We start from the raw sequence: 27,782 nt of genomic DNA on the forward strand, positions 1-27,782 counted from the left end.
TCTTCAGGCTCATTCATCTGGATCTTGGTGGTGGCAACACTGGCGTTGGGCTCTGCATCAATGATCTGCTTCCCTTTGCCATTCCCCATGTCAGGTTCTGGCTTAAGGTCGAAACATGCATCTGATTCGGAAGCCTTCAAATCGGTCACCAACGACTGTTTGGTCCGACACACTTGTGTTATGAGTGGGACTCTTGTGGAACTCACACCAATTTCCTGTGTCCTTCTTCAGCTTCGTGGTGTTGTTCTTTTCTTGCAGCTTCGACGGGTTGTCTTGGGTCACCCCGCCTTGGCTTTGTCCTCTGGGCTTCGGATTTGCAGATCCAAAGTCTCTCTTCTTCTGTTTGAACTTTTGCTCGATTTTAACAGCGTATCGGTATGCTGTGCCGAGTGAGGAGATGTTCAAGAACTCCATCTCTTCCTGGATGTATCTATGTAGGCAGCCGCAGTATTTGAGTACCAGATGCAGCTCAGAATCTTTGATACCCAACTGTGTGCGAAGGGTATGAAAAATGTTTGTGAACTCCGGCACATCTTGGTCTCGTCCCTGCTACAGTGTGGTCCATTTGATGTATTTGTCCTCATAGCTTTTGACAGGGTAGTACTGCTCCTTGATGGCATCCCGGAAGTCATTCCAAGTAGGTGTGGCTGAAAATAGTGAACCTGTGCTTTCATCCTTCTGCTCGCAGTAGGTTTCCCACCAGTCCTTGACGTGGGGGGCTGCTTTGAGAAGAGCGAAAACAATCTTTTCTCGACTTGAAAATTCATGAACAGAAAAATACCCATCTAGCAGATTTAACCATTTATTTACGACATCTACGTCTATCTGACCCTCGAATATGGGGATTTCAAAATTAACTTGTACCTTAAAGGGTGTGGCATTCCAGAGTAGTTGTTGGAAGCTGATGTGTCGCTTCTAGGTAGCCGCTGAAGGATCTAGGAAAAGCTGTCCATCATTGTGTTCCGTTGTCGCTCGAGGGCTTCTTCGAGCAAGATTTTGATAGGATCTCCTGCCCCCTCGTCTTTCTTCTCATCCGCCATGGGAGGTCGTTGGGATTTGCGAGGCTGGTTTTGCAAAGGTTCGACCAGTTCAAGCCCTAACTCCCTATATCCCGACCTCGTTGGGGACATGCAAAGAAAAACAGAGAAAAAGCAGACCGTTCTGATACCACTGATCCGGATATAAACAAGAACGCAATAAAATACAGAGATAACCATAAAGATAGATATGCAGCGGAAATAATACTTCATTTCATTACTGTAAAATACTGAAATATGCTTACAAACAGAAATGGAAATAAACCAGCTAGGGCGATGGTAGCTTATCTCTGAGAAGAGATGTGGCGGCTACATGCCTCTGAACTGTGTTACAATGAGGCTTGACGGCCTATTTATTGTTGAGAAAAAATGGAAAACCCTTAACATCCCAAAACTTAACCCTAGAAGATGAAACGCCAAATTGTGGGCCCCGTTTGGGTAAATTGGTACATCAATTTCCCGGGGTCGTAACTTTGGCATACGATCTCCGTTTGACGCGTACAATAGCTCGTTAGAAATATCTATCCGAGAATTACCACTTTGGGAAGGGAAAAATTGGTCCATGGACCCATGTTGCCCCCAGATTTCCCAAAAAACGTCGTTTAGGGCCTCAAAACGGCTCTAAACCTCCATTTAAATACGGTATTAAATGGAAGTTTCACAATTGAATCTTCATGGAGATTTTTATCTTTAAAATGGGCCTCCTAAGGAAAATAATAATATAATAAAATAATAATAAAATAAGAGAGATGGATTTTGAAAGGAAAAGTACAAAACTACTTGTTCAAGTTCTTTCATGTATTTTCAATTTTTCGACGGGTCTACTCAAAAGTATGCAAAGTGGGTGCTTATTAGATGTGGAACTAATTTTTCATCCAACATGTATCTACATTTGACATTCAAGTAGACCTCTATGGAGGTAAGATGAAAATACAATTTTAAAAATTAGTTTTATTCTTTACATCCAAAAATATTTACCCTAGGGGATGACAACATCATCTTAAATCTTATTGGTTATACTAAAATTTATTTTTCTACTATAATTTTTGTTTTGAGGCCCCTCTTTGGCCTCAAAGTTCTCCTAATGATAAGAAATCAATAAGGAGCAATATCATATCCTAAAACACGATGGAAATTTTTTAGAATAGTGATGAAATAACTTAGCACTCTAGAGATATATTGTGAATGAAAAACCATGTGGCTAGTAGTTTTGAAAGAATAGTAGTATTTCCATATAAGAATATGGTAAGAATCATTAGAAGGTCTATATGAGCTATTACAAAGAAAATATTGTCAATTGATAAATGAAGTAATGATTATGATATTAATGAAGACCTTTTTTTAAGAGCCATAGAAATGGTGACATTAGATAAAAGCAATAATAAACCCATGAGTACCTATAAGAGGGGAACAAAAAGTCAAATTAGAAGTTGTGAAAAGGGGAAATGATGAAACACCTTACCATAATGGAAATATTCGAGCTCAAGAAGGATTTGCGATAGTTATGCAAGTTAGTTGAATAAAGTAAAAACACCATAGAAATTTTAAGGTTGGAGTAAGTAATGAAAGATCATAGAAATCCATTATGTATACCTAATGGATATGATGGAAGTATTGGGAAAACTTTGGAATGCAATAAACCCTATGTTAAAAATTACTATTTTCTCAAATGACAAGTTCTCTTAGGGATATAAATTAAATGGATTGAACAACATGAATGATGATTAGGTATTATCTATAAGGGTCATAGGTAATCCCAACAACTTAAAAGTTTCAAGATAAGGGGTTATGAAAAATCATAATTTATGAGAAAGGACAAGTGGGAAATTGTGAAAAGGTTTAAAGGTTACAATGCTAAAGTATAATTGACTATATACATTTTTGCAATGGAAAAAAAACCATATGATAGGTTGAATCTTAAAGACTAACAAGTAAAAAAATAGCATGAAAAGTAAGAAGTTTGTATGCCATGATGAATTATATAGATGAGGTAATGTTTCCAAGGGAAAATAATGATAACTTAAATAATGATGACCTTGTGTTTACATGCTATTAGGTATAACAATTCTGGAATGAATAAGCAAAAAATGTAAAGTGATGTAAGAATCAACGGTAATGATCAAAAGGTGTACAAGGATGAGAATTTAAACTTTGATATTGATGATTTATGTCATTATAATAAGGTTAACAATAGTATTTCCATTGGATTTCACTATGCGGGGGGATGTTACATGAGTATAAATTATGGCTCTACAGGATGAAGTTTTACTTGAAAGTTTGATGGTGTACATAAATAAGTATATGAAAAATGAGCATATTGATAGGGTGAATATACACACCCTATGAATTTTCAACTTTTCATTAAAGACAATGAAATGATTATTGGAAAATAAATGGTACTTGATGAGAACATGACACTTAGTATTGATGATCCAGGGAAGGGTAACTAACTTAGCTAATAGATCATATATAGATATTTAATGATAGTGTTGCATTAAATGTAATAGAGGGTATTCATTCTTTATCCAAATTAATGAATTTTATTTTGCTAATGAATTATGAAAAAAATATTCTTAATGTTTTCTTGCTCTACATGTGTTTTGTGTTGAGGTGATTATCATATTCATGATGTTATGTTAACATGTCGTTCTATTTATTATATTTATGTAATGTTATATCTTTGTTAAAGGTAGGTTATTTCATAATGGCCCATGGTAGTAATATGTAGTTTTTATGACGATATGTTTAATGATGACATGTTTGAGCATGTGGTGTCTTACAATTCAAATTATTATGATAACAATGATGTTGTATTCTCATGGTGACAACCGTGTGGACTATTTTCTATAATATGATGTTGCTATGATTATAACTAATGCAATGATTACATGTTATGAGATGGTAATTGAAAAAAAATCTACTAGTGGACAAAAAGGGCAGACTTATTTGATTATCTCATGGTAGTCCATACCTACAATGAATAATATGTACAAAGTCAAACCTTATGAGAAGGGAAAAATTTAATCAACTAATTATGTCATTTTTTGTTTTCCATGTATAATTCTCAATGAGACATAGGGTCATCTTAATAATGTTGTGTTTGATATTGAAGTTGTGATGCTGAAATCTAGAGAATGGATAAATTGTTGCTTCTTGGTGGAGTTATGGGAGTAGAATTTGATGCCTGGGAATGTGTACCTTAGTGAGTTATGATAGGAGTTTAGGCCAATCTTTTGAGAAGCTTGGGGTACATGAGTACTAATCTAAATTCCCACTTGAATAGAAAACCTTTGGAGTCTTGGAGTCATGACATATCGAGATGACATTAAGCCTAGTTTTCTTAAAGTAGAGAAGTGCTAAAGTATGTCTCATGCTTTATAGGAACATCCAATGCCTATTGTGGTGACTTAGGATAACCTTATACTATTTTAGTAGAAGGTGATGTGGAAGATACGAGGAAAAAATTATTTAAAAAAAGAAGTCATAACATAATCAAAATTATCTTTGATACAATGTCTTTGAAGGAGGGAGTATGTAATGCCCCATATTAATAAATTATAATAATAATAAAAACAATAAAAAATGGAAATTTTAATTTCATTGGTGATCATTGGATGTTGAAGATGGTCAATGAAATTGTGTCTAGGGTTTGCTTGAATTGGATTTGTTCCTTAGTTGTCGCAACTCGTCTTGGACTCACTTTCTCTTCTTTCGATGGACCATACATTGAGGATTCAACTTCATGTATCTAGTATGGATCTGGTTGCAGGGGACGACACAATGTTTTGGAGGAGGATGGGCCCGTCGATCATTGTTCAGGTCTAGGAGTTGGGAAATGAACTTAAACGCGGAATGCCAGGAGTTGGACTTTGTCATTTTGATCCCATTGCATTTGGCACTCACAATGAGGTATGGCATTGAGACCTTTGTTTTATCCAATGGTTTAAATGTTTTATGTGTTGGCTCCTGGGCTAGGGAGTTGAAAGTTGTTCCATCTTGTGTGCCAAAATGGTCTGCTTTCTCTCAAATGTTGTTGTCCTGCTCTTTGGGGTTTGCAAGGACTGGAAAATGAGTTACTCTGCAATTGGGGAATTTCCATATTTCCTTAAACAATTTGGAAGGAAAAACATTTATTCTCTGGACCATAAAACAATACATTATTTTCTCTTTAAAACAATCCATTGAAACAAAGAGGGGTTTTCCTGTACATTTTCAAGTGCTTCAATATGTCGGGAAGGTCCTAAACGATCATTGTCAAATCAGAGGTTATAAAATTTGTAGAAACTCTATTTTAATTTTAAATACAAGATTAATAGGTGAGTCTATAGGACTTGGAGCTTTAATATCTAGGAAACCAGATCCCACAACAACATAGACTTTTCTTTTAAAGATGCAATAAATGGGAAATATTCCATTCTCATATATTGTTGAACAAATGAAGCTTTATCTGACCATGGAAGTTAATATTCCAATTGTAGACTCCCTCTTTACGACCATGGAATCAAAGTTGTTAATTTGTAGGTTTAATGGTTTTTTGCCAAAAACTGAAGCTTTACACCAATGGATCTTCTCTGCATGGATTGTCAATTATGACTTATACTTGTGCTCAAAAGGCTTATTTATAGTCCATTTTGACACAAAAAGATTATGATTTTTTTTAAATGAAGGGCCTTGGTTCTGGGGCAATGTTGGGCTCTTCGTTACCCTGTGGTTTCCATATTTCGATCCAAAAAATATGGTAGTCTCAAGAATGCCAGTTTGGGTGAGACCCCCAAATATCCCTCTCCCCTTTTAGCATGAACAGGTTCTAGAGGAAATAGGGAACACCCTAGGAAAATAAAAAAATAGGGATTCTAAAAGAACAAAGAAAGGTAAATACACATTTTCTATGTCAATTTGTGTGGAGATAGACCTTAACAAAGGACTCCCAGATCATATAAATTTAAAACACAAATATATTTTTTGGTCCCAAGTCCTTAATTACAAGAACATGACTTTTCGATGCAGGAATTATTTCCAAACTGTCCATTTACAGAACACATGTCCTCGAACAAAAAAGAACACAAAAAAGAAAAAGTCACATAAGTCAAGGGGTTGGCAGTTCACAGACCCTCATGTAATTGAAGATGAAGAAGAAGAAACTACATATTCAGACAAAGTACATAGTGGTATTCAGGGGATTCATGCCTCTACCTCCCCTAAATAGGGGGTGGATCTGATACAGTAGTGATTGAGGAATCAAATATTTAGTCAACATTGCCTAATATGGAGGGAAAGTGAGGGGGTACAAAACAGGTAGATGTATCAAAAAGCTCAAATGCAAATAAAGATCTCCATCTAGAGACATTTGTGGGCACATTGGCTATGGTTCTAGTGGGCCCAAAGCTTGAGGATTGGCAGCAGGTCCATAAAAATAAGGGAAAGAAGGGGAACATGAGTCACTCTTACATTACTTGATCTTACCCCATTTTATTTTATTAGGTTTTTAATTTTTTTAGTTCATTTTTAGTTTCAAAATGTAAGTAAATTCCTGTAAATATTGGGTTTGTTAGTTTATTTTATGCCACATAAGGATATGAATGGATTCTTCGAGAATAAACACATCATGTGTGTATATACAAAATGCATTTTCTTTTCAATATGAATGAAAGTACAGGTTTTTGTTCTCAGGAAAAAAGCAACAACAACAACAAAGTGAATGATAAAAATAAATAAATAAAAACAACAACAACAACAATAAAGTGAATGATAAAAATAAATAAATCAAAGCAACAATTTTATTAATAAAAGAAAAAGAGTACAAATAATTAAAAGTAACTTATAGAAAAAATAAGTAAGATTAAATTAAGAAAATGTAAAGAACAAAAATGCATGATGAGTAGTGCACCATGTGCATAGAGTTTTTATCTTTCATTTTTAGACAAAAGGACTTTTATTTAATAGATGAGGAGAATGATGTGAGGTATCTTTCTTCACAAATATAAAGAAGCAAGCATTAGGCACTAGCATAAGTTGTTGATTAAGGGTGGTCTGCTATAAAAATATATGATGCAATTAAGCCTATAGTTTGCTAGAGAGTCATCTTCACATTTTAATTATAGTTAGCAGGATATGAGACTGGAGTGCAATAATTCAATGTACACAACATTGTTATTAAGTTGACTTCTCATCTCATAGATAAATTTCTCACCACTCAATATTTCTAAAAATTATATAATTATTAATGATTTTTTTTCTTATATTATTAGTCATTGGTTTTGAATTTTCTTTGTGTAATTTTTGGACAATTATCTTTAAAGATCTAGATATTACATATAATGTCACAAAATTATACATAGTTAATTTCGTATGTTTATACATATCAACAAATTAATATGATTTTATTATGTAAATATTTAATAAATAAGATGGACAACAATGTGAATAGATACATAAAATATATCTAATTATAATCATTAATAAGTTTATAAATTATTATATTTTTTATATGGGTGAATTTTTGACATTATGTCTAGATTTTCATAGTAGTCATCGTGATGTTGAATCTTCTAGAAATAAACTATGTACACGTTAAATACAAATAAATCTAAAATTGATAATAGAAAATGGATATGAGTTGATAATTTATAGAGAAGATAAAGCAATACCAGTATGAAAAATGGTAAACTATATATTTTCTAAGAAACCATCATGAAATATAAATAAAATAAATAACAGCCAAGAGTAAAATGGGAAGGAATAATGAGAAAATGAAAGGAAACAAAATATTGATAACAAGAAAAGGATAGGTTGGAGGAAAAAAGAGGAATGAAATTAAAAGTTAGAAAAATTAAGTTCATGGAATGAAAGTCAAATATGATCAAAATATTTTAAAGATTAAGAAATTTTAAGCAAAATATAAAAAAGAAAAAAAATTCAATAATATAGACAATTAATAATAAGTTTCCAAAAATTTATTAGATTTGTAACTATCTTCGCAATTAAAATTATTAAAAAAAAAAAAAAAAAAAACAATTCTTAACGTTCAACTTCCCCTTTTATGAAACCCATCAAAAAATAACATTACCTTATATAGATTTCAACCTTTTAAAACATAGTGACCAAGTTCCAATTTACGATTAATATAATATAATAAAAATCTAAGAAAATAATAATAGACATTTTAAAGACTAAATATATATACTTATATTCCTAAAGTAATTATAGTTTATGTTCATTTCCATCATATCCACTTTCATATTTAAATAATTTATGATAGTTTTAAATAATGTAATAATCTTAAAGGCGTAATTCACCGAGAGAACATGTTTCAGCAGTATTTTTCCAAAGCCTCTCATTTGCCTCTTTAATGATTTACACGAATATTTGAAATTTTATATAAAATTATTTTAGATTTTTTAACTTTTTTTTTCATATATAAGTGATCATTACACGTCAAGTTTTATTAGCACAATTGATTGAGGTGGGTTTACTTAGTAAGATGACTTCGGATCAAATTTCACGGGTCTAGTTAGTAAGGTGACTTAGGATCAAATTTTATTGGGGGTGGTTGTGCCCTGTGCTAGGGGAGGAGACATACTAAAAAATCCAGTCAACTAAGGGCCAGTGTGATCCCCGGTGACTTTGACGGCTTATATTCCCCTGTGTTGCGGCTCCTCAAGCCACAGGTCAAGCCTAAAAGATCACAAACAACATGACAAATAAACAAAAAAAGCATTGATCACTACTCCCATGAAATCATAATATTTGTATAAATGTTAATCACTACAAAATCTAAATTATACACCCCATATATATATATATATATATGTGTGTGTGTGTGTGTGTGTCCATTTCTAAGATCCTGAATTAAGATGGTTCTATGTTGGTTGTTAATAAATTAATATTCTTCACTCATTTCTTAAAACATATTTCTTAAAGAATTCAAAAGAAAAATTTAAGATATTAATAATTTATAATATCAATATTATGATGTCAACATTATTATTAGATTTTATTCGAAATTATTATAAAATGATTAATATTAATAATAATGGTAATATTAAACTTATATAGAGATAAAAATATAAATTTGAGTAATTAAAATTTAAAAATAAAATAAAAGTAAAGATGCGACAAAATACAAATTTATATAAAATATTAATATGGATTATTTAATATCTATAAGGGACAATTTAATTGTCTATTTCCATATTATAAAGTAAAGTAAACTATGAGAATCAATGTTCAAATCCCTATTGGGTAAAACCACCAAAAAGGAAAATGTGGACTATTTAGTGGATTGTTTAATATATGCTTATGGAGAAGATATTGTAGTGTGAGTAAATGAGTGTAAACATTTAAATGATGGCTCAATTAATAATAAAATATTTTTAACCATGCATATTTACCTCCACTTTATCATGTATATTATTAACTTGTAATTAGTTTTTGCTACAATACCATGGGCCAATTCCATGGCTTATCAATACCACATGGCGAAAAACCATATTTCATTTCACAATCAAAATATTTTATATATATTTTAATTTAATTTAATTTTATAACATTTTTTTAATTAAATCTAAAAACAAAAAAGTTATAATTACTTTTTCATTCATATTCATAGAGATTAAATCAAGGTTTTAATAGAATTAAAACTGAGAATACTTTGAAATATAAAGATGTGAAATTTATATAATTATTAATATTTATTATTATATATTGATATGAAATTTGATGATGTATATTTTTTATTTATACATTTACTTTTAGTAGTAATAAAGTTGATATTCAACAATATTTACAAACTTACTTACATTACTCACATCTCCCCTATATTGGCTCTCCCAATAAATCTAAATTATGTAAAACATATATACATTAAATATAAAAAATATACTTCTATTTTATAATTTTATAAAAAATATTTTATTTTATATTTATAGAAGCTAACCTAAATATAATTTATATAGGTTTAAAATATAAATAAATAAATAAAATTATTAATCTAATGAAAAATATAATCTAGAAACGAGTTGTCTTTAGTGCGATTTTTTGGAAGTTTTCGGTGGGTTTTCCGGTCTAATTTCTCTGAAATCCGGTAGGAATATATTGAAATCACAAGTTTGATAGGTAACCCCTGCACAATCCAAGTGCCCTAGGGGTTTTTCAGGTTGTTGAATCCATATATACAATTAAAAAACCAGTTTAAGTAACACAAATGAAGATTTCACCTCAATTTTTCCACCAGATTTGACACCGTAAAGTCCAAAAAATTGCATTAAAAACAACTCCATTAAGAAATATATATATATATATATATATATATAATAATAATAAAAAAGTAAATTTATTTTGTTTGTTTGTTTGTTTGTTAAGTGGTGCGAGTTCTGATATGATTGTATGTTTAATCTTTTTCTTCAAAAATCATGAGCTAAAGGCATTTAAGCTAGTTCACACTAGTTCTTAACATGATTAGATTTTTACCCAATAAATTTCCAACTAATAACCTTCACATAACAGAATGCCTTAACAATTTACTCTATCACCATTTATTCTATACCCATAAACAAAATAAATTTAACTATTAACTAAAATATAATTAAAAAATAATACAACTCATTCAAAATATTAATAAAATCGAAATTATAAATTAAAGAAAAACACACAATAACAAAAACTTTTAATGAAATAAGTCATAACGATTCGCAATCAGAATTTGATTTATCAAAACCATATTTTTGTGGTTCGAGAAGGTTTAGTGAAGTGAGAATTAGATAAGAAGGTAAAATCATGACAAGTAAAATTAATAAGAGAAAAACACACAATAATAAAAACTTTGGATGAAATAATTCATAACGTTTCACAATCATAATTTGATTTATGAAAACCACATTTTTGTGGTTCGAGAATGTTTAGTGAAGTGACCATTAGATAAGAAGGTAAAATCATGACAAGTAAAAGTAGGTAAAATCATGACAAGTAAAAGTAATGAAAGGTAGCTAAATGATTATAGGTAAAAGATCTAAAAGTGTATTTTTATTTTTTTAATTTGGTATTACAAAATATATATTAATGGGAATTGGGTTTATTTTAAATTGTTTTGGACTTTCTCTACTGAAATTTAATGTTTACTGGTGATATAATGAATTTTGATATAATGGCTTTGAGTTTATGATGTTATGGATAGAAACATATACATTCCTAATATGGAATATATGGATATTAATATAATCTTAAATTATATATATATACATATATATATAATATATATATTTAAAAAAATAATCTATACATGCTTTAGTTATTTATCAATTAAACTAATGAGAATCGAAATTTATCATATCAACATTAAGGCTCAATATATATTTTATCAATCCATGCTTTTGCTACCATCTTTCATACAATACCTCAGAAACAAAATTATTTTGTCATTCTAGTACATCAACAACAAAAAAAAGGAGATTGCATAATGGTTTTCGTGGATTCCTCCTCCGCTCCATCATTGAATTCATAGAGGTTGATTGAAATTTAGGCAAGGAAAGTGCTTCCTTCAACAAGATGTTTGATTTTCCACTTAGTTCATGAAGGATATAGCAATAAGAGATCCATTCAAAAGTGTCAACGACCTCTTGAATGCCACTTAAGAGTGGTTCTAGTCCAATGTTGCTCACATAGGCTCTATAATTTTCCCAATCAATAACTCACTTTGAATCACACAACACTTGAATCCTATTAACATCTTTCTTGCAAGAAATTTTTAACAGGAACCATATGCTATAATTTCATCCATATTGTTTGAACCCTTGCCAAGAGTTTACCCGTAATACAAGAAATGGGAGTGACTATAGTAAAAGACTACACCAACTCCACACCAAGGTGGGTGACCTTGGTTGTCCCCATCAAGATATCCCCATCGGATGTCATAGTCTAATTTAGGTAGATGTGGAAACCTCAAAAGAATTGTTTCAGGTTTGATTCAAACTCATTTGCAAGGGATATAACTATAGTTGCATACGATTCAAGGGAGGGGTCTATGCTCTAAAAGAGAATTTGATTGTGAGCTTTCCAAATACATCCAACTAGAATGCAGGGCAAGAGAGAAAAAAACATTACCATTTTATTAGAAATCCAGGATCTGAAGCAATCAACAAAACTAACAGCTTCCCATATTACTTTGGGCTTGAACTCCCTCAATACATGTAATATATTATGAGTAGCAAAACTGCGATTGAAAATAAATGATGCGCAGATTCAAATTGAGCTTTACACAGAGTGCACCTACTAGGTCCATACCAACCCCATTTGGTAAGCATGTGTCATGTTAAGAATTTATCACTGAGTGACAACCAAGAAGTAACCTTCGATTTAAGAGGGGAACTTACCTTCCAAATTACTTCCCACCACCATAGATTTTGTCCCTCAAAGTTGTCTTTAAACAAACTTTATATCCCAATTTGGCTGTAAATTCTCAAGTCTAAAGATTTTTGGACCAATGGAGAGATTCAAGAGTTTTTCCTTCAAAACAATGAAATTAGAAACCAGAAGATTGAGAAAGAAAACCTACCGAACAAAAAATTCTCCATCAAGGCATTGGATTTGTAGTTGGATATCAAAGAAATCCTGGCATTGATCACCAAAGGGCTAAAAAGAAAGTTATGTTGTATCCACAAGGTATAAAAGACTACATACTCACATACAGACAATTAAATCATTTGGAAGTGATCAAGTATTCAGACTTAGATTATGCAGGATGTCTCGACTCTAGAAAGTCTACATCATGATATGTCTTCCTACTTGCAGAAGGTGCCATATCATGGGGAAGCAAGAAACAGAAGTTGATCACTTCTTCCACTATGGAGGCAGAGTATATAGCATGTTATGAGGCTAGCTCATAGGATTTATGGTTACAAAATTTCATCATAGGGCTTAGAGTTGTAGACTCCATCTCTAGGCCATTAAGGATTTATTGTGATAATTCCACTGCAATTCACTTTACTAACAACAATAAGAATAGTAGCTCAAACAAACACATTGACATAAAATACCTTATTGTTAAAGAATTTATTTAGAATTATCTGGTGACTATTGAGTAAATTAGGATTAAGTTAATGATTGTGGATCCCATGATGAAAGGGTTACCACCTAAGTTGTATGGAGAACATGTGGAGCATATGGGACTCATTAACTTGTTTCATGCTTGATTTTTAATGTACATTTAAGACACCATTTAGTTTGATAATTGCAATTATGTTTTCAATTATTCTTGTTATATATGTCTATTCAAATTTACATACATGAAGGAGTAAGGAATGGCATATTGTCCATTGGGCCAATAAGTTGGACCTTGAATGGGAATTTTTATGCACATTCACAAAGAATTATGCCACATAAAGTTCTTATTTAGATGGAATCAATTATATTGTAATACATGGAAGTTAGTATTCATGTAACATCTAAAGTTAATTTACCAATCTTATATATGTAAAAAAAATAAAATTGTTTACTTTGTAACTATATCCATCCTGGACTTTGGAATTTGGTTCGATATATGCAATCGGATTAGTTTGTTATATTAAATAGTCTGTTCGTAGACTTGACATTCACCGGAGGTCTAATGAATCACAAATTTTTTATATTAAAGGTGAAGAGATTGGGTTTAAGTGCGTATGATTCGCAATGTGATTTCCTTGTCCTTGCTCTTGGGTTGACTTGCTATCCTCTGTACCTGGAGCCACGCGGCGGGGAGACATGGTGGGAGGCTATGGGCGTTGGTCAGATGGTTAATGTTGCTCACGCCATCTGTCTGGTACTACAGTCATTGATCGGGCTCTTACGATTGGATGGTGGAGAACACTTAGGGTTTCAATCCCTAACTAATTGCTCGTCCTTGGCCTCTGTGTGGTTCATTGTTGTTGCTGCTCTTGTAGTTTCTTGCTACTCCGCGTGGGTTTGTTGTTTTGTGAGGGTTTGTTGCTCTAATCAGGGCTTCTTTCTGTCTGTGCGTCCTTTGAGAATGACGAAGGCAGTGACATTTGCTAAAATAGAACCAGGTACCCCCATCAGGTCGTTGCTCTTTTTTTTTCTTGGATTGTATAGTGAGGTTATTGTAAAGATGGGTTGTGGTTTGGCATCGTTTAATGCTCTGCCTTCGCTATGCAGGAAAACCCCATGGCTCATTCATCGCTCCCGACGACCATTGATTTAAGGAATTAGCTGCAGAAGGTAGCTATTAAGCGTTTCTTAATTTGAATGTTTCCTTTTATCCTTCGGTTGCCTAATATCACTCATGTTATGTGTTCATTGGTGAATAGGGAAGCTGCCTCATGCGGAAACCTCCCATTCCTAGGTAAGACTTCTTCTCATTGTCCATTTGCTTGGTCTGTACACTTTTTTCCCATAAGGGTTTTACTAATCTAAGTTTTTGGATGTCCATGACAGGTAAATTCACAGTGCTTATTGGTATTTGTATTAGTAAAGACCACCTCTCACCAGAACGTAAATGCTCATGACGACACTGTTGGCCCTTCCAGGTTGGCTTCTTACCTCTGGCATGAACTAATTTATGGAAACATGACTCGCATAGTCGAAGATAGGGACTCAGTCTCGTGTTGAGCGTCTAGATGGCTCAAGTTTTTATGGCTATGATGTTTCTGTAATTATTTAAATACGCATAGATGGTTTAAGGAACTCTATGTAGACTTTTTTGTAGTGTTGGGGAGAATACTCCCACTCTATAGTCGACGAAGGGTTTTAAGCTCTGTCCTGCGGAAGAATTTATTTATTTTGTTATGCAGCCACTTAAGTGAACCAGCTCATGTCCAGTCATATAGAATGCTTAAATTATAAATTTTCCTCTACATGACTGATCCTACCTGTTTATCTATTTGGGAATGACAATGAATTAAGTTATTTGACATTGTTGTTGCATTTCGGGCCAAGAGGACCCTTCTCTAATTCATGCAAGTATTTACTACGTTGATTGATCAATTTTGATGGAATTCGATCAAATTTTCATTCAAGATATTGTTAGGGTTTAACAATTACTCTATTGTAATTTCGTGATGGCGTAGTCAAGATATGATACTGAACCTGCATTCAAATAGTTAATTGAATCTTGTTGTCTTATATTCTAAATCTACATTCAACAATTACATAAAGATTGTATTTATATCCTGAATCCATGTTCAACAATTACATAATGACTATATTTATACTCTGAATCTGCTTTCTTTCAACAGCTGTATATTTACTGTCTTTCTATTTTTGTCATTAGTAACAGAGTGTGTATAATTACAGGTCATTCTACAGATTCTTGGTTAAAGTACATTGTAAATTATTTTCTTCTATATCATATCAGTTTGACTTTGATAATCATGAACAATGAACCATAATTACTGAATGAGCATTCTCTTTCCTTTTTGTTGTGTCATATAGAAATTCTATAGTTATTATCATATACTGTCTAAATTATCATAAAATAAAATATGCTCCTATATCCTGTAGTTATACTTTTCCTTACGATAATTATCCTTTTAATATAGTTTACTATTCCAGAACTTATTCTATGACAGTGCAAGCATCATAAATTTTACTCTATCATTAAATGTTAATCTCCACATTCTAGCATTAGTTCTAGAAAGAAACTGACTATAATACTTATCTATTCCACTTGTAGTCAATAATTCTAGAAATTCTCTCCTCCCAGCCACGAACCTAGCAATTACATCCAGGTCCTCCCTGAGCACTTTCTCTGCTGGAATAATTTCCACTTACAGTCAGTGCCTTGGGCCTCTGGACTCCACTGTCCAACCTCAAGTCCTACACTTAATTTGACTATTCATGAGCAACTTCCCACTGGTCACACTTTTTCCAGCTCTAGGATAGTTTTCTCTTCCTTCTTTTTCCCCTATATTTCCCTTTTCCAAGGCAGGGACATAATTGTTTCTTGTTAACTGTTTCTTGTAATTGTAGTAAACAATTTCTTTTAATTAATCATGTTTCCACTTCTAATCACTCACAATTAGGTAACAATTTAATATCTGGCTTTCCAGCCTTGGTAATAACATAACAGAAAATAAATGCAGTAAAACATAAATCAAATTAATAACCACAGTAAATCCTTTCAAGGAGCCAGGGGTGTTACATTCCCCCCCCATGTGCGGAACATTGTCCCTGGTGTTCCTTCTAGTTTAAGCAAATAATGCCAGGTAAGCTTCTCGCATAAATTCTTCCTCTTCCCAGGTGGCCTCATCTGGGCCAAAGTGCTTCCATTGCACTTTAACCTGGGTGATGACTCGCCTCCGCAAGGTGGTTTCTCTCCGATCGAGAATACGAAGAGGTTCTACCAGAAACTCTCCTTCCGGTTCGACCTGCACATACAATAATCATAGTCATATTCCTTCAAAACAGTTGGCAAAATATATATAACCTTTTAACTTGTTACCTGAATATTTTCCCAGTTTATTATGTGTTGTGGGTTGTACACATATTTCTTTAACAACGAAACATGGAAAACATTGTGGACCTGAATGTGGCTTGGCAATGCAAGTTTATAGGCTACTAGTCCAATTCGTTCCAAGACCTGAAAGGGTCCACAGTATCGGGGTGCTAATTTAGCACAACCCCTCCACTGTAGGGAACTTTTTCGGGGCTTAACTCTTAGATAAACATGATCTCCCAGCTGAAATTCTTTGTACGTCCTTTTCTTATCTGCATATATTTTCTGCCTATCTTGGGAAGCCTTTAGGTTCTGTCGAACTTTCTTAATGGCTTCCTCCATTTCTACTAGCATGTCTGGACCCAATGCTAACTTATTCACAGGGTTATTCCAGTCCATAGGTACCCTGCACTTTCTTCCATATAATACCTCAAAAGGGCTCATGCCCAGTGATTCGTGATGTCCATTGTTGTATGCAAATTCCACGAGGTGGAGGTAATCCTCCCACTTATGTGGTTGTTGCATTACAAACATACGTAGCATATCTTCCAGTACTTGATTCACCCGTTCAGTTTGTCCGTCTGTTTGGGGATGGTAAGCTGTGCTAAATTGTATCTGGGTACCCAATCCTGAAAAGAGGGCTTTCCAGAATGCGGATGTGAATTTCACATCCCTGTCTGAAATTACCACCTTGGGTATACCGTGTAGTCGAAAGATTTCCTTCATAAATATGTCCGCAATTTCCACAGTTTTGTATGTGGATTTCACAGGTATAAAATGTGTGGTTTTTCTCAATTTGTCCACTACAACCATAATTGAATCATGTTGTTTCCTGGTGCGGGGTAAACCTGTGATGAAGTCCAATGATATGGTCTCCCATTTCCATTCTGGAATGGGCAGTGGTTGTAACAAACCGGCGGGATGTTGATGCTCTACCTTAACCAACTGACTCCAAACATTTGGATAAATATTCTGTGACATCCTTCCTTAATCCGGGCCAAAAATACCCTTTCTTAATAGTTGTTAATAATTTCTGGTAACCTGGGTGGCCCGCACAAGGTTTCCGATGAAATTCATCCATTATTAATTGTTTAACAACACTTTGATTAGGAACATAAATTCTATTTTTAAATGTAAGGATGTCATCCAGACCTATGTCGAAATCTGATTTTTCTCCTCTTAACAAAGCTTCTTTTGTTTGCTGCCAAAGAAAGGTATATTCTGGATCCTTGACCGATGCTTCCTTTATAATTACTGGAATGTTTGAGCATGCTTGACTGATCTGAACCTCATAGATGCAGTGTACCTTCCTACTTAGTGCATCAACCACCCGATTTTCTTTCCCTTTTAAATGCTTCATGTCAAAATCGAATTCACTTAAAAATGTTGTCCATCTGGCCTGTCTGGCATTAAGGCCAGACTGGTTGAAGAAATTGGTAAGGTTGCTATGATCTATTAGCAGCAGAAATTTCTTCCCCAGCAGGTAATGTCGCCACATTTTGAGTGCATGTACCACTGTTGTTAATTCAAGGTCATAAGCGGAATATCGTTGCTCATATTCCTTCAATTTCCGTGATTCGTAAGCTATAACTTTACCTTCTTGTGTCAGTACTCTGCCAACACCTTCCTTACTTGCATCCGTGCATACCACAAAGGACTTTTCCGGATCTGCCACTTTTAGCACGAGTGCAGTGGTAAGTAGGTGTTTTAATTTCTCAAAGCTTTGTTGGCATTTTGCTGTCCATTGGAAGGTGCGTCCCTTATTTTGTAAAGAAGTCATTGGAAAGGCAATTTTTGAAAATCCTTCAATGAACCAACGGTAGTATCTGGCTAAACCCAGAAAGGACCTAATATCAGCGACATTCTTGGGAGTGGTCCATTCCATAATGGTTTTAATCTTCTCCAAGTCTACCGCTATCCCTTCAGCTGATATAACATGTCCCAAGTATTGGATCTGATCTTTGAAAAAGTCACATTTACTAAATTTAGCATATAATTGGTTCTCTCGTAATGTTTGCAGCACAATCCTCAAATGTTCTTTGTGTTCCTCCTGATTTTTAGAGTATATCAAAATGTCATCAATAAAAATTAACACAAACTTATCAAGATAGGGCTGGAAAATACCATGCATCAAACTCATAAAGGTGGCTGGGGCGTTGGTGAGGCCAAATGGAAATACTACGAACTCGTAATGACCATAACGAGTTCGGAATGTCATTTTATAGATGTCCTCCTCCTTTATCCTTATCTGGTGATAGCCAGATCTTAAATCGATTTTTGAGAAAACCTTGGCTCCCTGCACTTGATCGAATAGATCATCAATACGTGGCAAGGGATATTTATTCTTGATGGTCAGCTTGTTTAACTGACGATAATCGATGCACAATCTCAAAGTTCCATCTTTCTTTCGTACAAATAGGATGGGAGCTCCCCAAGGGGACACACTAGGGCAGATATACTTTTTATCCAAAAGCTCTTGAAGTTGCATTTTGAGTTCTGTCAACTCAGGTATGCTCATGCGGTAAGGGGCTTTAGACACTAGAGCTACACCTGGAATAAGTTCAATGGTGAAGTCAATATCCCGCTTGGGTGGTAAACCAGGGATAGATTCGGGAAATACGTCCACAAATTCCTGAATGACAGGAATATTTTCCAAGGAGGTCATTTTATTCTTGGAGTTGGTAAATCCCACTTGAACCGCATATATTTGACAACCCTTCCTAATACACCTTCCTAGCTGACTGGCAGTAATGGGGCGCAACTTGGTGTTAGACTTAATTCCTTGCAGTTCCCTCCTTTGTCCTGATTCAGAAATAAAACTAATGGTTTTCTGCTTGCAATCAACCAAAGACCATCATTTTTCCAACCAGTCCATTCCGATTAAAACATCATATGAGCCCAAAGGAAGAATGTTGAGGTTTACGTGAATGGGTTGTCTGGAAATGATTATGGGGCACTGATCTGTTTTGGCGACTACCTTTCTTTTTGCCCCAGTGGCTAGTTGAACTAGCCAAGATTTTGGGAATTTACTGGTCTGTAGTTGACATTTTTCTACCACTTTAGGACTAACATAACTTAAACTAGCACTAGGATCAAATAAAACCGAAACAGGTTGCTTAGCAATCGTACCTTCACATTCAATCATGGTGGGTTGATATTCTGCTTGATGATCATCCAAGGCAGCGTTAATTCTGGGTATATTTCTCACCACTTCTCCAATAGTAGATGCTTCCTGCATGTTTGCAAGTTGTTCCGTCCTTGCCTTGTGCAGACAATTTTTGTAGTAATGGGGTTCTCCGCATCCCCAGCATTGCAGCGGTGGTTTTGACTGTTGTTCATTACTGAATTTATTAACTCCTTTTGACTGTCGATTTTCAGAATAGACAACCTTGGGTTGGTTCCTTGCCGGAAGTTTATGGAGAGACTTTTGCTGTAAATTTCTGTTATTAGAAAATTTTGGGTGTTTACTTGAAATCAGATTCCTTCCCTTCTTAATCGTCCCTCCTCTAGACCCTTCATTTTTTTGTTTCATTTGTTGGTAACATATGCGGGCTTTCCACACTGTGTCATCCATTGTTTTGGGGTAGTCAAACTCAAGTTTCTCCTTCATGAAATTGGGTAAGCTACTGATGAAACGTTGAATCTTGGCTTTCTCTTCCTGCATATAAGGCACATAGCACAGAAGGGAGGTGAATCGAGTTACATACTCATCCATAGTCAAGGCCCCCAGTCTTAATTCATGAAATTCTTTTGCTTTTTCATCATAGTAACGCTCAGTTAGATATTTATCTTTAAAATGTTTTTGAAATTCATTCCATGTCACTTGTTCCTCGTCGATTTTTCTTACTGTCTTGATTTCTTCCCACCACAGGGTTTCCTTCCCTCTTAACTGGTAGACTGCCAACCGCGCCTTCAACCTTTCTGTGTATTCATAAATCTGAAAATACTTACCCATATCGATTAACCAAGCCTCCACTGCTTCTTCGGATTCCCCTTCAAAAAGTGATGGTTTAATCTTTTTGAATTCTCCTTGTAGTTCTGACTTTTGTCTTTTTGCTTTGTGTTGATCAGATACATTATCTGAGCATCCTTCATCATCCTCCCTGTGTCTCTCGGCTGACTCGACATTCTCCTCACCATGTTGGGCTATTGGGGTCTTTTCTCTGTCCTCAACACTGGGGTCTGGGTGTCTTTGATTCTGTCGATTAGACATACTTCTGAGGATCCTTTCCTTTTCCAGGCGTAGTTGTTCATTATCCGTTCTTAAATTTGTCATTTCAGCACGTAACTGTTGAACAATTTCGAGTAAAACTACATTAGCCTGACGAGTCTCCTCTCCCAGTTGTATCCAAATGTCAGGGTTAACATTTAGATAAGCTGGTTTCAGGGTATTTGGCGGTCCTGAACTTCTCTGCATTATGTCTTTTGTATAGAGATTGTTTCTGTGTTCACATATGAGTTTTATTTAGTTAGATTTTTAAGAAAAAATCAAGTTATTACATGCACATTCATATAATTATCTATCCCAAAGAGTCTCAGTGTACGAACCTGAGCTCTGATACCACTTGTAACATCTAAAGTTAATTTACCAATCATATATATGTAAAAGAAAAGGTTGTTTACTTTGTAACTATGTCCATCCTGGACTTTGGCATTTGGTTCGATGTATGCAATCAGATTAATTTGTTATATTAAATAGTATGTCCGTAGACTTGACATTTACTGGAGGTCTAATGAATCACATAGTTTATATTAAAGGTGAAGAGATTGGGTTTAAGTGCGTATGATTCACAATGTGATTTCCCTGTCCTTGCTCCTGTGTTGACTTGCTATCCTCTGTACCTGGAGCCATGTGGCAGGGAGACATGGTGGGAGGCTATGGGTGCTAGTCAGATGGTTAATGCTGCTCACACCATCTGTTTGGTACTACAACCATTGATCGGGCTCTTACGATCGGACGATGGAGAACACTTAGGGTTTCAATCCCTAACTAACTGCTCGTCCTCGGCCTTCGTGTGGTTCATTGTTGCCACTGCTCCTGTAGTTTCTTGCTGCTCCACGAGGGTTTGTTGTTCTATGAGGGTTTGTTTCTCTGATTAGGGCTTCTTCCTATCTGTGCGTCCTTTGAGAATGATGAAGGCGATGACATTCGCTAAAACAGAACCAGGTACCCCCATTAGGCCGTTGCTCTGTTGTTTGCTTGGACTGTATAGTGAGGTTACTGTAAAGTTGGGTTGTGGTTTGGCGTTGTTTAATGCTCTGCCTTCGCTGCACAGGAAAACCCCATGGCTCATTCACTGCTCTCGGCGAGCATCAATTTCAGGACTCAGTTGCATAAGGTAACTATTAAGCGTTTCTTAGTTTGAATGTTTCTTTTTATCCTTCGGTTGTTAAAAATCACTCATGCTTTGTGTTCACTAGTGAACAGGGAAGCTGCCTCACACAGAAACCTCCCATTCCCAGGTAAGACTTCTTCTCATTGTCCATTTTCTTGGTTTGTACACTTTTTCCCATAAGGGTTTTACTAATCTAAGTTTTCGGATGTCCATGACAGGTAAATTCATAGTGCTTATTGGTATTTGTATTAGTAAAGACCACCTCTCACCAGAACATAAATGCTCACAGCGACACTGTTGGCCCTTTCAGGTTGGCTTCTTACCTCTGGCATGAACTAAATTATGGGAACATGACCCACTTAGTCGAAGATAGAGACTCAGTCTCGTGTTGAGCGTCTAGCTGGCTCAAGTTTATGGCTCTGTTGATTCTGTAATTATTTAAATACACATAGATGGTTAAAGGAACTTTGTGTAGGCTTTTTTGTAGTTTTGGGGAGAATACTCCCGCTCTGTAGTCGACGGAGGTTTTTAAGCTCTGTCCTGTGGAAGAATTTATTTATTTTGTTATGCAGCCACTTAAGTGAACCGGCTTATGTCGAGTTATATAGAATGCTTAAATTATACATTTGCTTCTATAGGACTGATCCTATCTGTTTATATATTTGGGAATGGCAATGAATTAAGTTATTTGACATTGTTGTTGCATTCCGGGCCGAGAGGACCCTTCTCTTATTCATGCAAGTATTTACTAGGTTGATTGATCTATTCCAACGGAATTCGATCAAAATTCCATTCAAGATATTGTTAGGCTTTAACAATTACTCTATTGTAATTTTGTGATGGCGTAGTCGAGATATGATACTAAACCTACATTCAAATAGTTAATTGAATCTTGTTGTCTTATATTCTAAATCTACGTTCAACAATTACATAATGACTGTATTTATATCCTGAATCTACGTTCAACAATTACATAATGACTGCATTTATATTCTGAATCTGCATTCAACAGTTGTATAATTACTTTCTTTCTATTTTTGTCATTAGTAATAGAGTGTGTATAATTACACAGGTCATTCTACACATTCTTGGTTAAAGCACATTGTAAATGATTTGCTTCTATATCATATCAGTTTGACTTTGATAATCATGAACAGTGAACCATAATTACTGAATGAGCATTCTCTTTCCTTTTTGTTGTGTCATATAGAAATTCTATAGTTATTAGTATATACTGTCTAAATTATCATAAAAGAAAAGATGCTTCTATATCCTGTAATTATACTTTTCCTTACGATAATTATCCTTCTAATATAGTTTACTATTCCAGAACTTATTCTATGACAGTGCAAGCATCATAAATTTTACTCTACCATTAAATGTTAATCTCCACATTCTAACATTAGTTCTACCAACCTCAAGTCCTGCACTTAATTTGACTGTTCATGAGCAACTTCCCACTGGTCACACTTTTTCCAGCTCTAGGATAGTTTTTCTCCTTTTTTCTTTTTCCCTTATATCTCCCTTTTCCTCCTGCACTTAATTTGACTGTTCATGAGCAACTTCCCACTCGTCACACTTTTTCTAGCTCTAGGATACTTTTTCTCCTTTTTTCTTTTTCCCCTATATTTCCCTTTTCCAGGGTAGGGGCATAATTGTTTCTTGTTAACTGTTTCTTGTAATTGTAGTAAACAGTTTCTTTTAATTAATCATGTTTCCACTTCTAATCACTCACAATTAGGTAACAATTTAATATCTGGCTTTCCAGCCTTGGTAATAACATAACAGAAAATAAATCAAATATATTTCCCTTTTCCAGAGTAGGGGCATAATTGTTTCTTGTTAACTGTTTCTTGTAATTGTAGTAAACAATTTCGTTTAATTAATCATGTTTCCACTTCTAATCACTCACAATTAGGTAACAATTTAATATTTGGCTTTCCAGCCTTGGTAATAACATAACAGAAAATAAATCAAATTAATATCCACAGTAAATCCTTTCAAGGAGCCAGAGGTGTTACAATTCATCTAATAGAATATTTATTGACATGATTCATTCATTAAAACTCTTTCTTGAGAAACTAGAAAGGGAAGATAATCATTAAAAAAATTATTATGTTTGTGTCAATTTGGACCAAGTGGGAAAATGTTAGAAATGTTTGTTATTGTGGCACAAAGTGTTACAAACACATATATGTGGTTATGTAACTTCCTAGGAAATGTTGGTCATGGCCAAATATAACCACCCCATTAACTCCAAATTAGTTAATGATCTTTGATGGAAAATAATTCCTACATCAAATATAATCACCATAATTAAAAATAAATTCTATTTTATCCTGCATTAAATTTTAAACTTACATCTATATTTACATTTAAAATAAAACAAACTACATTTCACATAAACTAAATTCTTCAATTTGTATAATTATTTTGAAAATAAAGCAAACCAAATTTTACATAAACTAAATTCATCTCACATTTAAAATAAAACAAACTACATTTCACATAAACTAAATTCTTCCATTTGTATAATTATTTTGAAAATAAAGCAAACCAAATTTTACATAAACTAAATTCATCTCAACCATCGCTCATCTCATGTGTTTTCCATTCAATTTTTAAGACGACCACTATTTGTATGGTCGATATGAGGATGACCATTAATATGAAGTCTGTTACATTTTTGACCATGTCGCTGTAAATGTACCCTGATTGCATGCTCATTTTCACATGGCCTCAACATGGTTCTTTTGTCATGAGTTTCAGTTCAACGAGTGGCTTCTCATCCTGGTTCGTTTTTCAGAGAAGAGTCCTTTGAAACTCTGTAGCTGGTTGTGAGTGGCATATTTCAATGAAACTCTAGGTGGAATTTCACTTGCTAATTGAAAACTGGAAGCTTCGTTTCATTCCACCATGCCATGCCATGCCAGTCAACGATTAATGTATTCATTTGGTTCGGGTTAACGATTATAGTAGTTTACGTGATAACTTTAAAGTTTGAAGACCTGAACCAGAAGGTATGGATTTCGTTGTCCATCGTATCATGTATATGGATTTTCTATCTTTTGCTCTTTCTGTGATATTTCCTCACCATTACCTTGTATGTCATATACACGATTGCGGGTCAATATGGTGGTGCTCTCGGCGCTGATTATGGTGTCCATGGTTCTCTCCTTCGCTGATGATGGACACAACAAGAAAAAGAAACGCCATCGGCGGGGTGGGCATGGTGTCGGAGTTGGAGCTGCAGCTGCACCTGGTGGTGGTGGTGGTGGGCATGGACATGCGGTCGTGGCGGGTGTGGGGCTGGTGGTGGCGGTGGTTGTGGAGGGGGTTCTTGAAGAATGGCATATCACATTGGATGGTCATATCATAAACTGGTATTAAATCACAAATTACTTCGCCGGGCACAGGCCTTGCATCGACATGTTTACGGGCCACTGTTACTTATTTGTGATAGTATGGTTATTAATGTTTTAGAGTCGTCCAGTAGTTCCAAGCAATACCTTAACGTACGATCAATTATATTTCCTCTAGAGAAGATGTTAGGATTTCATGTTAATGTTTAAGGTGTCACTGTTACTGTAACACATTTTATTACCCCATTAAGGGTGCCTGCAGAGCAGCAAGGCCTTAAGCCCTTTGGAAACTGACTGCTCAATTGTCCTTGTTTCATCCATATAAACTACGTTTATAAAGTTTGCACCTAATCAATCAAGTGTAACAGCAAATGTACAATTTTCAAATTGCATAATCATGTCTCATAGCGAATGTACAATTTCTAAATTGCATAAACTTTTATGCATATCAGTTTAGAAACAGATACATATGATAGGTATAATAGGGTTTGAAATTCAGATGAATCAGATTATGAATGACAGTTAGGAAACACATGCATATGATACATATGACAGATTTTGAAAATCATATGTTGAGTCAGATTGTGAATGACGATCGTTGAAATCTAAACATCTGTTTTTATTATGAATTTTTTTTTTTTTTTTTTAACTTACTTACTTAATAACTATTTTTTATATTATTTTTTATCAATATATATAGGAGTTTGTGTTATTGTATCTATTTTTGGATAGAGGCGTTCTCTAGCTTAGTATGGAAGAGATGTTGTAAGAGTAGTCTAATCAGGCCATAATTTTACTGGGAAAATAGTGAAAATTTCAACATGATTTTGGTAAAATTCTGGGAAATATGTGTTACAGTGGTCAAGCTTCAGGATTTTGGTTGTCTAAGGGGTTTTTGATGGTGTTGAATTCATTTCCACCATTCAAACACTCCTATGGTCAGATTTTTTGAAAAAGAAAATGGTCAAATTGTGGTGAAAAATAACTTTCCACATAAATGCTTAGACAAAGCAGATGTTGTAAGGTTATGTGATGTGATGTTATGTAAACATTTTGACTTGATCAAATTACATAACAATAAAAGTAAACTTAAAATACATTTGAAAAAAATTAATAAATATAAGAATAAATTATTAATTATAATTATTAATTAAAACATTTTGATTAGGTCAATTATGTAAAATTAAAAGTAAAAATAAAATAAAACAAGTTATCTGTAAGTGAAATTTTTTGAAAAGTTTTCTGGTTTATTTTCCTATCTAATTTGTCTAGAATGTGACAAGGATTCATTGAAACCACAATTTTGACTAGTGAGCTTTGCATAGTCAAAGTGTCCCAGGGTTTTTTCAAGGTGTTAAATCCATTTCTTCAGTGAAAAAACTAGTTTAAACAACACAAATCAAGATTTCACCACAAATTTTCTCATTTAATAATTATATAAAATCAATTATTAATAATTAAACTAGCCTAAATCCATCTTAACTCTAAATCTACCAAACTCTGAGAGGGATCAAATCTGTTGAGATGCAAACTTTTTTTAGAGTGAAATGAGATTTGATCTCTCTAGACTCTTGGTAGATATGGAGTCAAGATAGATCTAGGTTGGTTGTTAAGTTTGTGTTAATGTACGGATTTTTGTGCCAAAATGTGGTCTCCACCTCAAGATAGATCTAGGGTGGTTGTTAAGTTTGTGTTAATGTACCGATTTTTGTGCCAAAATGTGGTCTCCACCTCAATATGGAAGAGATGTTGTAAGATTATGTTATGTAATGTGATGTTATATTATGTAAACATTTTAACTCTTTCAAATTACATAACAAAAAAATAATACTAAAATATAATTAAAAAAATATTAATTATAATTACTAATTAAAACATTTTTTCAAATTACATAAAAATAAAATAAAATAAAATAAAATTAAAAATTATAATTATCAATTATCAATTATTAATAATTAAATTAGTCTATATCTATTTTAATTGTGGATCTAGTGCAGGGAGCAATTAAATCCTTTGAGGTGCAAACTTCTTTTAGAATGGAAAAAATTTAATCCCCTAATCTTTTAATAGACCCAGAATTAAGATGAATCTTTATTGGTATACATGATTTTAAATGTAAAATGTACTTTCAAACTTAATTGTAGTTTTATATTATTTTCTTTCATCATTTATAAAAAATTGTATTAATTTACGAATTAAACTTAATTGTAATTTCAATATTGAAATATTATTAGTGTGTTTAATAATCAAAATGAAATGAAGTAAACCGCATCAATGTAAATGTCTTATTAGGAGAGTGAGATTGGGAAGTCATTCAGCGAGAGATGATAATGATAAATGTTTATTTGAAGTTAAGTGTTATAAGCTATGTTGTTTGTATTATTAAATTATAGTTATAAGTTTAAAAAACTCACAAAATAATTTAGAAATTAGAGTAAGATTATGAAAAATTTTGGTTGAAATTTTTGAAATTTTTAGTTACATATGTCAAACTTCAGGATTTTGGGTGTTCCAAGGGTTTTTGATGGTGTTGAATCTATTTCCACCATAATGAAATAGATTCAAACACTCCAACTACCTAATTTTTTGAATTTTTTACCGATTACAACAAAAAAAAAAAATGTGT

The 27,782-nt window shown here is 33.8% G+C and overlaps 1 protein-coding gene across 1 annotated transcript; it reads right to left on the reverse strand.

Moving 5' to 3' along the window:
- Positions 1-19,312: 19,312 nt before the first annotated feature.
- LOC149160139 (uncharacterized) lies at positions 19,313-20,413 on the reverse strand. Its single transcript, XM_089434519.1, has one exon. The coding sequence runs from the start codon at positions 20,411-20,413 to the stop codon at positions 19,313-19,315; it is 1,101 nt and encodes a 366-aa protein (XP_089290645.1).
- Between the last annotated feature and the right edge of the window lie 7,369 nt (positions 20,414-27,782).

Source organism: Pinus tabuliformis, chromosome 5_2 (assembly GCF_031772625.1).
Source record: "Pinus tabuliformis cultivar Carrire ecotype Pingquan chromosome 5_2, CPIR1, whole genome shotgun sequence".
NCBI lineage: Eukaryota > Viridiplantae > Streptophyta > Pinopsida > Pinales > Pinaceae > Pinus > Pinus tabuliformis.

What these genes read in the sequence shown, in the direction of transcription:
- LOC149160139 (XM_089434519.1), bottom strand. Translation starts at nt 20,413, where the DNA reads ATGGGTAAGTATTTTCAGATTTATGAATACACAGAAAGGTTGAAGGCG.